We start from the raw sequence: 15170 nt of genomic DNA on the forward strand, positions 1-15170 counted from the left end.
AGAGAGCAGCAGGAGTGAGGAAGAGTATGGAAAAAGCAAAGAGTGAGCAGGTTCAGGGCTCTCAAAGGCACAGGATTGATATTTGGAACAAAGCGTTTAACAGAGTCATGGAATGGTTTGGGTGGGAAGGGAGCTTAAAGCCCATCCAGTGCCACCCCTGCCATGGCAGGGACACCTCCCACTGTCCCAGGCTGCTCCCAGCCCCAGTGTCCAGCCTGGCCTTGGGCACTGCCAGGGATCCAGGATGGGCACCCTGTGCCAGGGCCTGCCCACCCTGCCAGGGAACAGTTCCCAATTTCCAATATCCCATCCATCCCTGCCCTCTGGCAGTGGGAGCCATTCCCTGTGTCCTGTCCCTCCATCCCTTGTCCCCAGTCCCTCCCCAGCTCTCCTGGAGCCCCTTCAGGCCCTGCAAGGGGCTCTGAGCTCTGCCTGGAGCCTTCTCCTCTCCAGGTGAGCACCCCCAGCTCTCACACAGAGAGAGAGGCTCCAGCATCTCTGTGGCCTCCTCTGGATTCTCTCCAGCAGCTCCAAGTTCTTCCCATGCTGTGACCCCAGATCTGGAGGCAGCTCTGCAGGTGAGCTCTCACCTGAGCGGGGCAGAGGGCACATTGTCCCCAGCTGTTGTCCCCTGGCTCTGTCTGGTCCCAGCTGCTGTCCCTGGCGTTGCTGCTCCGTCTCAGTCTCGGGCAGACACCTCAGAACGTGCTTGGCTGCACCATCTGCCTGCTCACGCCTGGGCGCCTTCCTGGCCTCCTCGGTGGTTAACAGAAATAGGTTTTAATTAAAAGCTCATTATCAACTTGTCGTGTGGCATTAGTAAATAAAAATAACTTTTACGGCCCAGCCCTGTGACTCAGTAAGTGGCAATTGAAAATATTGGACATCACTTTAGTTAAAACAAAATTGACGAATATTGCGTTTTTTGATTCCCTGTTTACTCCAAATGGGCTTTAAATCTAAAGAAATGGTTGTCTGTGGCACTGTGGTTATCATTCAGGTCCAGAAGGAGAAATAAGTGTGGTCTGCAGTCTCAAAATCATCTCCATTTCAGTTGTAAACTGTTGTGGCTGGGTGGTTTGGGCATCTCCTGTGGGATGGGGGTTTGGAATAGCTGCAGCCTGCATCCATTTCCTCATTCCCAGGGGGAGGGTGAGTGCAGGGATGCTCTGCTCAGGCCCAGCTCTCTCCCTTCCACCCTCTCCATCCCTGTTCCAGTGAAGAGGTGTTGTGTTCTCTCATTAAAATTTGATTCTAAACAGGAATAACTTCTCTCTGAGCACTTTTTCCTGGGGCTTGGTCCCCTTTTCCCAGCAGTCCTTTGGCTGTTGTGTCACAGCAGGGGCTCTTGCCTCTGTTTACATCCCCAGCATAGAGCTAACGCCTAATAAAATTATCTGCAAAGCAAAAAGCCATTTTCTGTGTTATTTACGGGTAAATTGGTGCAGTAAAATACTCTGTAAATGTGAGTCATTTCTGCAAGGTCGTGCCTTAACCTCATCCCATGGGTGGGGTGTGCAGAGGCTGCTGCTCTGGCTTTCCCTGGGAAGCAGCTGAGCCTTGGTGTCCTCTGCTCACTTTTTTGTGCCCTTACTGCCCACCCTGGTCCCAGGAAGAGCTGAAGCTCCAGGGGTTTGTGTTTGTGACGATGAGGAGCTGAGATCTTCATCTGTGCCCCCTGAGCAGAGCCAGGTTCTGTCCCCTGGAGTTTGGACACCCCCTTATTGTCCCAGGAGAACCTCTTGTGCGAGGAACCTAAATATTAAATTAAACCCATCCCTTTTGCCTCTCCTTTACAACATTTGACATTGTTGGAAGAAAAGCATCAGCTTGACAATGCTTTGGGAATCTCTTTTCTGTGTAGAGCCCTGGCTCGGCCCTCTCTGTGCAGGGTTGTTGCATTCCCTTGTCCCTTGCTGCCCATTTTTTAGAACTGGGGAATATCCTGAGCATGAAGGGACCCACAGGGATCATCCTGCCCAACAACCCCACCCTGTCCATCCCTGGCAGTGCTGCCCAAAGGCTCCTGGAGCTCTGGCAGCCTCGGGGCCGTGCCCATTCTGTGCCCATTCCCTGGGCAGTGCCAGCACCCTCGGGGGGAAGAACCTTGCCCTGATTCCACCGAAACCTCCCAGCACAGCTCCATTCCCTGGCTTGCCCTCCCTCCTTGTCACCCCTGATGAGAGGACCAGACAAGCCTCCTGCTCAGTTTTGGAGCTGCTTTATCGAGGGGGGAGCCGAGGAGCAGTTGTGAAACTTGACAGAGAGGTTGTGCTCCGAAATAAATCGCGCAGTTGCCTGCGAGTTGGAAATGACTCCCGGTGCAGGTTAATAAATAATGCAAACCCTGTTAATAGATGCCAAATGCGCCGTCTCCGCCGGAGAAAAAGATGATGCCAATAATCTGGGCTGGAAATACTCAGTTCTAGCCATTGGCTGGAGAGTTTGCAGTGTTTAGTGCTGTTAATTTAAATGCTTTGCTGATAGATTGTAACCGCTCTGTACTTAGTAAAGAACACAAACAGCTCGGCGGAGTAACAGCCTGGTTCTAACACTCCTCATTCCCGTGTCCCTTCTGCAGCTCCTGAATCCCTGCAGCCACCCGTGCTGTGATCCTGCTAACGGGAAAGGAGCTGCAAATGTCAGAGGTGCTGCCTGCAGCACAGGGAGGGTGCTGGAGTGACGCATCCCTCTCTGTCCTGACGGTCACATTGAGGTTATCATGGTGTAGCTTTTTGCTGGGAGATGGAGCTTTGTTACAGCATCGTGCCAGCCACCCCAGCATACGGCTGAGAAGGTTTTTTTTCTGCTCTGAGCTCCTTGGTTGTGTTTTCAGGAGCTCAGAATGGCTTGTAAAATCATCTTTGTGCTTCAGGTGTCATTTGAGTGCCGTGCAGGGAATGGTGTGATGGACACGGTGTGGATGGGAACGGCCAGCCTGTCCTGGCTGTCCCCCAGGCTCTCTGGACAGCAGCTCCGTCCATCCCCTCGTGCCCTGGAGGGGTGTTTTATCTAGTAGTTTACAACCACAGAATGTGGCAGTTAATGACACAGAGCCTGTAAAGCATGGCTGAGGAGGGCTGAGGTCCTGCATGTCTGTAAAGCAGTTGGAGTTCAGCTGTCAAAAGATGCCGCTTGAATGCAGATGGTTATTTTAAGTACCGAGGTGTGGAGGGAAATCATGTCTGTTGGAATAAAGGTGGCTGCTGATCATTGATATATTTAATGAAGGTAATTCAGCACAGTTGGGGAGGATATGTGCTCTGTTATGGCTGGAGTCTTGAGCATTGTGCAGGAATGTGAAATGTCTATTCCTGCCACCACAGAAGCGCTGGTGACAAAGCGCTGGTGTAAAATGCAGCAGCAGAAGCCTCACTTAAAATACAGTCCCTTAAAGAGGGGCTCGTAAAAAAAAGGAGAGAGAGTTTTTAATGCAGGCTGCTAGTGATAGGGGAAGGGGGAATGGTTTTAAACTAAAAGGGGAGAGGTTTAGGTTAGATTGGGAAGAAATTCAGCTGTGAGACCCTGGCACGGGGTGCCCAGAGCAGCTGGGGCTGCCCCTGGATCCCTGAAGTGTCCAAGGCCAGGCTGGGCAGGGCTGGGAGCAGCCTGGGACAGGGGAATGTGTTCCTGCCCATGGCAGGGGTGGCACTGGGTGCTTTTTAAGGTCTCTTCCCACCCAAACAATTCCAAAAGGGTTCAGAACCCTTTGGATGGTTGATGGGTTCAAAACCCATCCCATCACCAAGTCAAAACTGCACAAAGCTCCTGCTTTAATCCCCAGTGCTGCTCTTCACAACAAACTGGTGTTTTGAGAGGAAACCTCTGGGTCCTGTCAGCTCTTGGGCACGGTTTGGGTACCTGAGGTGGTTCAGGGAGGAGTCACAGCCGGTGGAAATTCCAGGTTTAACTCACTGATCCCATGGGATGTGGAGCCACGTCCTGGTGCCACCAGCAGCCTGTCCTGGGAAGGTTTGGTGCAGGCACTGCTGTGCTGAGACTGAGATACGGTCTTGGAGAAGGAAAAACAGCCCATAATGCTTTATACAAAGCAGTTTAGTGAAGAAATAGCCTTCTGCTGGCAGCCTGCTTTTATGTGCCTGCAGAAATGGTACCAAATAGCTCTTTTAATGGGCCTCACTCTGTTTTGTCTGAGCCCTCGAATTAACCTCCCACTTAAAATCATAGTCAGGAAAAGATCTTCTGCAGTCTGAACCATCCTGTGCCGAGCTGGAGCCCATCCCGGGGGCTGGAGGATAGTGAAATGTGTGAAATTAGGGGGGCTATAATTCCAGCACTGCCAAACCTGCTGCTCCTGGCGTTTTGACCCCGAGGTGTTGACAGCGCCCGATGCGCTCCGGGGGCGGTGTTTGTCGGGAGGGTGGCGGTGCCTTTGTCCTATTCCCGTCCTATTCCGGGACTGTCAGCGCTGTGTCTGCGCTCCCCGCGAGGGGGAGAGCGGCGACGGAGGCATCGCTTGAGCTGGGCCCGCCTGTGCCCACAAGGCGGCAGTGGGTGACAGCGGGAGCGGCCCCGCGTTGATACCGGTGTGTGCAGGTGGCACCGGGATTGAGTTGTAGTGACAAGAGAGTGCGCGGGATCTGTTTGCCCAAGGGCTTCGGAGTAATGGCCATATGTCTCGGTCCAGCAATTGTTTGCAGCGTGCAGATGGAGGGCCAAAGTGGCTTTGGCATGTTAGATTCACGTGGTTTATGTCCCTCTTCACCTCTGTGCCTCCCGACACCTCCCGGTTTTATGAGCGAACTTCAGGAGCATCATGGATGCGGCTGCAGGATTGCTCCAAGGACATGGTCCTTGAGCAACCAATTTTCTCTGCTCCTTGGCTGCTTCTGTCACCAACATTTTCTGCAGAAAATGCAGTTTAACTCTATCAAAATGTGCTCCCAGAGAACTGCTGACTTCAGTGGTAAGGACGGGGATTTTGGAGCTCTTTTTTCCCTTCTATCCGTGCAGGGTCGCTGGCTCTGGATGCTCCGTGCAGGGATTGTATCACTGCTGATTTTGTGGCTCCTCTCTCTGACCCCCTGGTGCTGATGCTGGTGCTTGTGCAGACACATTAAAACCACCAAGGGGCAGCTCAAAGGGGTTTTTATTCCCTGCTGGCAGCAGGCAGGAACCCTAACAGGTCAGGAGCCTAAACATGAGCTCAACAAGAGCCTAAATGAACCCTTAGTTTCCCAGGGCAAGAAACAGGGGCTTTACAGTGTCATTTTTTGGAAAAGGGGGGAAATCACATTTTAGTTTCCTACTGAGGGAGGAGCTGGTGATCTGCAGATGAGATCAGATGGAAAGAGATAACGTGTGCCTTCTTAGGGTGTTTTCATGTCTGTACCAAACACATTCACAAGGGTTTAAAGTTGACCTTGAGAGGTGAAAACTGTGCATTTGGGTGAACAGAGAGAAGTTCTGAAATGCACCTTTCTAACTCTGCTTCCTGTTTGCTCTCTGGCAGGTGAAGTGGAAAGGGAAGGACCTGTTTGATCTGGTGTGCAGGACCCTGGGGCTGCGGGAGACCTGGTTCTTTGGGCTGCAGTACACCATCAAGGACACGGTGGCTTGGCTCAAAATGGACAAAAAGGTTGGAACAAAGTTCACAAAATCCCAGAGTGGTTGGGGTTGAAGGGACCCTGAAGCTCATCTCATTCCAAACCCTCTCCATGGACAGGGATATTTCCCTTGAGAGGCTGTGTGGGATGACAAAGGAGAATGTCCTTTTGTCTGTGAATGCCTGGGGTTGTGTGGTGGGTGAGCTGGGGCAGATGCACCTAAATCCCATCTCTGTGGTGTCAGGGGGTGTTAGACTGGGAAAAGCTGGCAGAGATGCCCAATCCCAGTATCTGTGCACACTGAATCCCCTGGAGACGTTTTGGGACCCAGCCATGCTGGGATGCTGCACTTTGGGGTGACTGCAAAGCAAATGAAACCTAAAACTCCACAAAACCATCAGCAGAAAAGTGGAGTTGCCTCTTCTGTTGTTGAGAAATACAGAGAGCTTGGGAGGAGGAAAACCAGAGTGAAAAGGAGAAGGGGATGAGGGAGGAAATGCCCCCCAAATCTGAGGGGAGGGTTTTGGAGGTGTCAGGTGTGGCTTGCTGACATCCAAAGGATGTGACACTGCAGCCAGGTGGTCATGGACACTGAGGGCGGCCTGGCTGTCTCACCTCTCAGGCTGAGGCTTTAAACCAGCATTCAGCTGGGCAGTAGCAGAGCAAGGTGGTAAGAAACAGCAGTGAGATAAACTCAGAGCAGGGAAACAAGGAGAAGGTCGGGTGGTGGCGCAGCAGGATCCAGCATCTCTCTGCAAGTATCAGGAGAGGCAAGGAGCACGTGGCAGATCAGGATCAACCTTCACTGTCTCATTTCTCATGCTGTTTGTTTCTGCCTTTTTTTGTTCCCTTGCATCATTAGGAGTGTCAGAAATGTTTGTTTTCTTTTTTTAACTACGGTGTTTGAACTATTTAGGTCTGTTCTAAATGTCTAAAAGTGTCTGACAGAATATGTGCTCATCTGAACAGAAGGGAGCTGGGTCTTGCCTTGAGGAAACCAAATGGCTTTTGTATCCCACAGGTCCTGGATCATGATGTTCCCACAGAAGAGCCCAAAACTTTTCACTTCCTGGCCAAATTTTATCCTGAGAATGCAGAGGAGGAATTGGTCCAGGAAATCACCCAGCACCTGTTCTTCCTGCAGGTAGGAGTCCATACACTGCTCTCCAACCTGAGGGAGAGGGAGCCAGGATGAGCAGAAGGTCCCAGGGTCAGAGAGTTGGTCTGCAGAGTGTGCTCCACATCCTTGTGTTCACACCTCTCCAAAGGCACTTGTCTAACAACAGAAGCTTCCTGAAATAGGTGAAGGATGGTTTTTGTGGAGGAAGCAGCTTGCCCAGACTGGCAGACCTCTGAACTGGCAGTCCAGAATGATGAGGTGATCCATTATATCCATGGGGGGTGGCTCAGGGACATGGATCTGGCAGCCAAGGGCTCGTGTCCCTCTGCAGGGTGTGGGATGAGCTGTGCTCAGGGGTGGCAGCTGCCTTTGGATGTGACAGCAGTGTTGTGTGGAGCAGGGAGTTGATCCTGCAGAGCAGAGTGCAGCCAGGACAGCAAAGTTCCCCTCCTCACCAAACAGCCTTCAGGTACCTGGGGCAGAACATCCCAGCAGCTCAGCTCTCTGGTGGAAAAACAGAGCAGAAGGAGAAACCTCACAGTCTCACCTGCTCCAGGAATTCCTGCCCTGCAGGAAAGCCTTTAGAAACTCTGCTGAACACATCTTGGTTGGGTCTTTTTATTTAAATTATTCTACAAAACTTTGTGTCCTGAGAAATCAGTTCAGCTGATGATGTGGCAGTGCTGCACGGCTGGTAACAAGGAGCTGCTATCACAGGAGCTCTCTTTCAGAGACATGATCAATTTTCTGCCACAAAATCCATTTTCTGACACATTCTTCCTCAGAAGAGTTGTGTCAAGCACAGTTAGAGGGAACAGAGCCCTCCTAGTCAGACTCCTGGGTATTCACTGGGATGTTTCAGCTGCTCTCTGGCTGTTAATTTGAAGATAAATTACAAAAATTTTTTTTTAAAGTCACTCATTCTTAGGTTTTTTACACCAAAGTCAGGACAACCTGGATTTGGGAATACCTCTGTAGCCTGCAGGATGTCCTGCCCTTTCCAAGTGAGCCCAGCAGCCTCTTGATGCTCCTCACTCTTCCCAAGTCCATCTTTTTTCTCCAGAGCCAAAAGTGTTCTAAATGCAAAGTATTCCTGTTAATTTCCAAGCTCAGTCTCGTGCACTGGTGTCTCTGTAGGGTTATTTCTGAATGCCTCATTTGCCAGCAGCTTTATCCACAGTGAGGAAAAATGCTGTTGGCATCTTTGAGAAGGAAAATCAGAGAGGAAAAGCCATTCAAGCTTCATTTTCTAAATGCAGACCATGACTTTGCTGCTGGGATTTGTGTGCTGAGAGGAACCTGGGCTCCTGAATGCATTTGGGAAACAGGAGCACATCTAAGCTTGTAAACTCTCCTGTTTTTTATCTTGATGCAGCAGAATATCTGCTGTGATTATGTTGTACCCAACTTTGAGGACTCAAAGCACGTTATAAATTCAAATTGATGTTCCTGCATCTCCAACAATCCATTTAAGCCTCCCAGGAAATCGTCGGCTTCTTACATTTTTTTTCCCCCTCCTATCTTTAATCAGGAAAATTAAGTGTGCCAACCCAAAACCTATGGAACATGACAGGTTTAATTTTTGAATGCACACAGGAGGCAGGGGAGTGAAGCTGTGCCTTGGGGAGCTGCATGTTGGCTCTCCTGGGAGCTGCTGACAGCTCTGCCACAGAGGTGACCTGCAGCTCCCCGTGCTGGGATCCAAGGAATTGGCCTCCAGCACAGGTGGGCACTGACTCACAATGAGGCCTGAATGTCCCAGAGCAAAGCTTGCAGGGCTCAGAGACTGCTCTTTTATTTAGCAGCCTGGCTGGATGTCCTATCAATCCATGGCTCGTGCCTCAAGAGGTTTTATCGCTGTGTTTACATGCAAGGTTCTCCCCCCTCACACACCCCTTGCCTTTAGCAACAGGATAAAGCTGCTGTCATTTTCCACATATAAATTTAGCTCTTCTCACCAACCTGTCTGAGGAAGGTGGTCTGTGAAAGCCTGAGCCCTTCTGAGCCACCAGAGATTTCCTGGGTCTGGACTGTGATTAGTGTTAGGAAAATTGTTAACTCTGTGTGGTTGACAGCTCAAGTTAAAACAAACTGCAGCCATCTGCTGTGACAGTCATGCTCTGCTGTGCTCCACTAAACGTGTGCTGTCTGTCCTTTGCTGCTCTGTGTGCAGGTGAAGAAGCAGATTTTGGATGAGAAGATCTTCTGTCCTCCTGAAGCCTCTGTCCTGCTGGCCTCCTATGCTGTCCAAGCCAAGGTAGGCAGCAGGGGATGCTCCCAGGATCTGCTGGGCTGGTCTTGATCCAGGTGCTCTGTGCTGGAGCCACTTGCTGGGGAAAGGGAAGGCAGGGAAAGCTGTGAAAGCTTGAGAAGTGAGAGGGCTACACCAGCACTGCTGCCTTCTCCACATGGCTGGTTCCTGGCTGCCTCCAGACATTGGATGGGTTTTTGATTTCTCTTTCCAGGACTCTTTAGCAAATGCTCAGCTCATGAGCTGCAGAGCCTGCTGGAGTGTGGCTTACTGTGGCTCACTTTTGAGCAGGTGAATTCCCTGAGCTTGAGTTATTTTGGATCTCCTCCCTGCTTTTGCCAGTGTAGCCAGAGGCAAACCAGCCGTGGGACTCCCAGCTCCACTGCTCCCTCAGAATACTTATATTGATAATGACTTTATTTCAGTGCTAGAGCTGCCACATCCATTTTATTGCACTGTGAAAGGGCTTTTCCTGTCTTCTCCCTTTATCTTGGGTTTGATCTTGGGTGTTTGGCCTCACCAGACAGAGGGACAAGTCAGTGTTCATTGAGTTCCTGTTGTTTCTCTGCTGCATTCTGCTCTGGGCCCAGAGTGGGTGTGTTTTGCTGAGGATTTATTCCAGAGGACACTGTTTTCCTATCTGGGGTGTGCAGCCTTGGACAACTTGCCTAGGGCTGAGACTCCTGGGGTGGAGGGAGTAGCCCAGGGTTCATTGTTGCTCTCAGGGACATCATTTCCCCCTGTGTATGCACAACATGTGCTGCTGCTCAGTTATCAGCTGCTGGAGCTCAGCCACAGTTTGGGTGTGCAAAGATCCTGTTTTGGGAGGGAGAGGAGCAACTGCAGTCTGAGCACAGCCCAGCCACGTTGTCTCTGCATCTCCTGCTGGTTCTGACTCTGGGTGGGGTTTTGGGGGGGTTTGGCTCACAGGACCACAGGCAGGTGGCCATGCCCTGGTTCTGGCAAGTCCAGCTGCCCTTGAGGAGCATGGCTGTGGAGAGGTTTAGGAGGAGCAGCTCTGTCTTTGCTGGCAATGCAGGAGAGGGGGTTTGGCTCTGTTGCAGAAGAGAGGGCCTGATCCAGGTTGTTTTTTCCCTTTGGCCATGTAATTTTCTCATAAGCCTTCAGCTCACACTCTGAGTAGAGCCCTGGGTGCCATGTTCTTTGATGGGGTTAAAATTTAAAAGAAATTGGTATTTTCTCCTCATAATCAGAGTATTGATGAAACCATGTTTTGTTCAAGAGACTCATCAGCTGGGCAAAGAAAAGTTGCTTTTAGAAATGTTTCTGTTTGTGTGAAACATTCATCACTCTTATTAGAGTGCACGAGTAAACACTTCCTTGGCTTTCCTTCCATTGACCTGAGCTGAGGATATGTAGGGAATGACTTTTCTGGCTGCCAGAATGAATAAATGTTGTGTAAATATTGAGCTCTGTTACCTCATGGCCAGGACAGCTCCTTGGGTACAGGCTGTGCCTTGGTGCAGGTGGGTTTTGCCCTCCCCTTTGTCCCCCTGGCACCTTGAGTGTCCTGGGCACTGGGAGGAGCTCACATGGAGTCAGGGCAGTTCTGACCATGCTGAGATCAGAAGGTGGAGCAGGGATGACTTTTCTGCTTTTCACTAAAGGATTTTCTTCAGACATCCCTTTCCTTGCTGCCCCTCCAGCCTGGCATTCCCCTCCTCTTTCACTCCCAGCAAAGGTGAAAGCTGAAAGCACATCTTCATAGAGAACTGGGAAGAAGGATGTTGCAGGTCATCTCCTTCCAGTTGAATAGGATAATGATGTCCTTCCTGGGCAAGAAAGCAGGCACAGAGTGCAGTAATTTCACTAATAACTTGCTGATTTGCATGATTAGGGGCATAATAGCCTGACACAGCAGTGTGTGCATCCAGCAGCCACTTATTGACAGCCAGGTGCTGCTGGTCCATCCACCCCAACCTGAGACAGCAAAGGAAACAGGGGGGTCATAAAAATAACAGCTTATTTATTTCTCTCTCGTTGTGTTCATTTGGGGAATTACTATGTGCTTTCCTCTCCAGCCCTGTTCAAACCACCCACGTGCCTTTCAGAGGTTGGAGGTGGTTCAGGTTTTAAATAGCTGGGAAAGACGTGGGATCAACTGGAAAAAAAATGGGAACATCCAGGAGGTTCTTCTATTTTTTGCCCCTTAAATGCAGGTCGCTGGTGTGCTGCAGCTCTCTCAGCACTTCAGATCTTGTAGCACAGCAAACAGCTCTTTAATTATTATTGTTTTTCCCCAAAACAAGCAATACTTGGTGTTAATTTGTAGCTGAGCGTGCCTGTGTTTATCCAACAGTCTAAGCTGGGTGTATGAATGTGGTAAAGGCAATTCCATGCCCAATCATGAATATTAATCATACAGTTCAATTAACAAGAGCTGAAATTCCATGACAGTTTGAAAGTAATGGTTTAATTGAAAAGGCCTTTAGAAAGTACATTTGCAAAATCATTTGAGCCAACAAATTCTGCAATACTTAAGCCATTTGTTGATTTTTGACTTGTGAATAATTAATGTTCTCATCCAGACTCCCCTCTCAGTACAAATATTCCTCTGGGACACGGCAGTATTTTTTAGCACATGAAAAGTCACATAATCCATACTTAGTCTTAGACTTCCGCAGAAGATCACAACAGAAAATAATCATGTTAATCCTATTTACTATTATTTTCATCACCTAAAAATTATTTACTTGCTGCCTGTCCAAAGTTGTTGGAGTTGCTTCCTTCACCAGTGCCACGTTTTTAGTGCTGCTTCCTTTGGAGGGAGGCTGTGTGTACCTGCAGAGTGCTGCATCCTGAGGAGCTCCAAGACCTTGGAAGGCAGAGAGTTGCCCCCACTCTTGGATGAAATCCGGGCTGGTTTTGTTCTATTAATTGAAGTCTGAGTCAGTGTTGGTTGTTGTTCCATGCTCCCTTTGCATCTGCATTGGCTCCAAATCAATATTTGTGTCTTTAATCCCCACGTGTTGTCTCCCAAGCGCAGAGGTGGGATGTGTGTAGACTTTTGATGCTGAGCTCTGGTTTTGGTGCGCGGTGTGAAGGTCCTGGCACAAAAAGGAGGCTGAGAGGAAAAGCCTCCTGACTTGCTGCATGACCACCAAGTACCTCTTGGTCTTGTGTTTAAAAATTGTCACCATTTGCATTTCCTGGGTGAAGGTTGCTCAGAAGAGCAGGGAGGGAAGGGCTGCCCCACTTGCAAATGAGTGGCTGGATCAAACGGCGCTGTGCTCGTGCAGTCGGGCGCTGTCACCTCTGTCACTGCAGAAGTCCTGGTTGCCAGGTGAAGGAAGTGTGGAAGTCACAGCACTCCGTGTACGTGCCTCACATGCTTTGTTCCTCTCCCTGAATTTGCTGGGCTGCTGGAGGAGCCGTTTTGCAGCGTTTTCCTGCCCTCTGAGGCCGTGCAGGAGGTAAATTCATTTTCACATGCACCGCAGGGACACGCGGCTCTTCAATCTGTTAATAAGCAGTTTTCTTTCTCAGTCACTTTATATGCTGCTCAAAGAGATGTAAATCTAAACAAATACCAGTAATTAGTGGATGTGCTTAACAAATCTGAATTGGATTCCATGACCCAGTTGAGCAACAGACCCTCTGACAGAAGAGCCACCACCTGCCTGAGAGGAATCTGTCAAACTCCTCTAATTTTTTTGATTTTTATTCATTAGGGTGGTGAGCAGCAACAGAGGAACTGCCATCTGCCTAACCTGGATCACTGCTATCTGTCAGTTTTTGGGGACAGGTCTTTCTCCATGTCTTATTTCCTTGTTCCACTACCTGTGGAACTGCAAGGACCTCTCAGTCTATAGTCTTGCCCTGCAGTGGGGGAAATGTTAATTAGGGCATGATAATGAGGATAGAATAGAATAGAATAGAATAGAATAGAATAGAATAGAATAGAATAGAATAGAATAGAATAGAATAGAATAGAATAGAATAGAATAGACAACCATCATCTAGTCCAGCTGGACTGATGGAGGACATCAACTGGTGATGGTCATCGGCTGAAGTTGTGGCAAGTGGTGGAGTCACCATCCCTGGAAGTGTTCAAAAACTGAGCAGATGTGGCTCTTGGGGACCTTAGGGGTGTTCAGTCACTTGATCTTGGAGACCTTTTCCAACCTTAATGATTCTGTGATGGTGGGAAGTTTTGTTCTGCTCCCAGCTCTGCTGCTTGAGTAGAAGGAAGCTCTTTGTCTCTATTAGCTATGAAATTACAAAGAAACCCAGGTTATTCCCCTCAGAGAGCAGCAGGCTCTGTGCTCGTGGGGTGAAGGGGTGAGCAGGCCATGTTTGCTGTCTCTCAGGGCTGGCTGTGAGGGGGTGAAGACTTTGACTTGCCCTTGTTGCTAACGTGGAGTGTGTGTGGTGTCTGTGCTTCTCCCCAGTACGGTGACTACGATCCCAACGTGCACAAGAGAGGCTTCCTGGCACAGGAGGAGCTGCTTCCCAAGCGGGTAAGGAGCTCAGCAGCATCAGGGAGTCAGTGTCCAAGCTGTCCTGAGGCTGGACGTGCTGCTGGGAGCTGTCTTGGTGTTTCTGGCTTTCTTGCTGAGCCAGGAGCAGCACTGTGACCTGGTGTCTGTCTCCCACCTCTGCCAGGTAATAAACCTGTACCAGATGACTCCAGAGATGTGGGAGGAAAGGATAACAGCCTGGTACGCAGAGCACCGGGGCAGAGCCAGGTGAGCTTGTGCTGCTGGGCTGGGTCAGGGCCAGTCCCCTCCCCTGGAGAGTCACCAGGCTTTGGGAAGCTTGGGCAGGCACTGGGTGAGCTCTGCCAGCAGGTTAATCCCAGCACATCTCTGCAGAAGCCTGGGGGAGAGCTCAAAGCTTTTGTTGATGGCTCTGCTTGTACCTTGGTCATTGTTGGGGCCTTAGGAATGATGCAAAGTAAGGACTCGCCTGCATCAGGGATCTGGGAGAAGAAATAGAAATTCAAACCCTGTGGCTGCCTCAGGTGGCAAAATGCTCCTTTTGGGGGATAAACATAAAGCCATGGATCTGAAACAGTGTCATCCCAGCCAGGGATTTCCTATTTATGCTGAAGGGATTGGGAGGTGAACAAAGCCAGGCCTGGAGTGCTGCATCTCAGCAGCCACTTAGATGCTGGCAACTGCAGAGAGAGATTTGCTCTTGGACTTTATTGATCCTGCCAGCAAAGACAGGATTGACCTGTGTGATAGAGACAGTCCAAGCTTTAAAGCCTGGTGAGCGCTTAGGATCAGCAGGAGCAGCCATGTCCCTCTCTGATCCTCCCAAACACTGTTCCTGCCTGACAGAGATGAAGCTGAAATGGAGTATCTGAAGATAGCCCAGGACCTGGAAATGTACGGCGTCAACTACTTCGCCATCAGGGTGAGTTGGGTGGGCTGGGGGTCCTGTTTTCCTGCCAGGGTAATCTCCATGTCCTGGAGAGCCAGGAGAGCTGGGAGGTGACATTTGGGGACCCCACCTGTGCTAGGGGGAGGCAGCAGCTCCTGGTGCCCAGTGCTGGGTCACTGCTCGGGGCTGGCTGAGGAGGGAACGCTGGTTCATGTCTGACCCTCCCACTGATTTCTGCTCTTCCCTTTTCTCCTGCAGAATAAAAAGGGCACAGAGCTGCTCCTTGGAGTTGATGCCTTGGGTCTGCACATTTATGACCCAGACAACAGGTTGACCCCTAAAATCTCCTTCCCATGGAACGAGATCCGGAATATCTCCTACAGTGATAAAGAGGTATGGATGTGTCCCACCTCCTCCCTGAGAGCAGTAAGAACACAACTGGGATTTAAAATTATTTCTTTTCACTTCTCTGTCTGCTGTGCTTGCTCTCACCAGCTTAGCTAAGGGCAGCTCAACTCCTCCAGTTGAAACCTTAATCCAAGCCTTCCTGAAATTGTGCAGGAGTGGGCGTGCAAGGGGTCACTGGGGAGCTGGTTCTCCTCTTTGGTTTCAAACCTTCTATGTAATAATCTTTTCAAAAACCCAAAATTGCTGTTGATGTTCTTAGCCCAAATACCAGAGTTCAGAAGTTAAAATCTCTTCTTTACTGCATATATTACAGTATTTATTACTGTGGATGTATTCTGTATTATGGAATACAGGGAGATATATTCCTGGGGAGAAGAGCTCTTGCCATCTCATTACATCATCTTGGGTTTCAGGCTGCTGGGCTTGGCATAGCAGCTGGAATCTTTTTAGGAAGTTGAGCAATTTAAGCCCTCTG

The 15170-nt window shown here is 49.9% G+C and overlaps 1 protein-coding gene across 4 annotated transcripts in view; it reads left to right on the forward strand.

Annotated features, from left to right (window-relative positions):
• NF2 (NF2, moesin-ezrin-radixin like (MERLIN) tumor suppressor) overlaps positions 1-15170 on the forward strand; it is a 48083-nt gene that overhangs the window by 7597 nt on the left and 25316 nt on the right. For all 4 annotated transcript variants that reach the window (XM_058036645.1, XM_058036646.1, XM_058036643.1 and 1 more), the window contains exons 2-8: positions 5474-5599; positions 6589-6711; positions 8861-8944; positions 13351-13419; positions 13565-13647; positions 14245-14320; positions 14546-14680. In XM_058036645.1, the coding sequence (XP_057892628.1) occupies positions 5474-5599; positions 6589-6711; positions 8861-8944; positions 13351-13419; positions 13565-13647; positions 14245-14320; positions 14546-14680 (696 nt within the window). The remainder of the gene's footprint in view (positions 1-5473; positions 5600-6588; positions 6712-8860; positions 8945-13350; positions 13420-13564; positions 13648-14244; positions 14321-14545; positions 14681-15170) is intronic.

The sequence above is a fragment of the Melospiza georgiana genome, chromosome 18, assembly GCF_028018845.1.
Source record: "Melospiza georgiana isolate bMelGeo1 chromosome 18, bMelGeo1.pri, whole genome shotgun sequence".
NCBI classification, from domain to species: domain Eukaryota; kingdom Metazoa; phylum Chordata; class Aves; order Passeriformes; family Passerellidae; genus Melospiza; species Melospiza georgiana.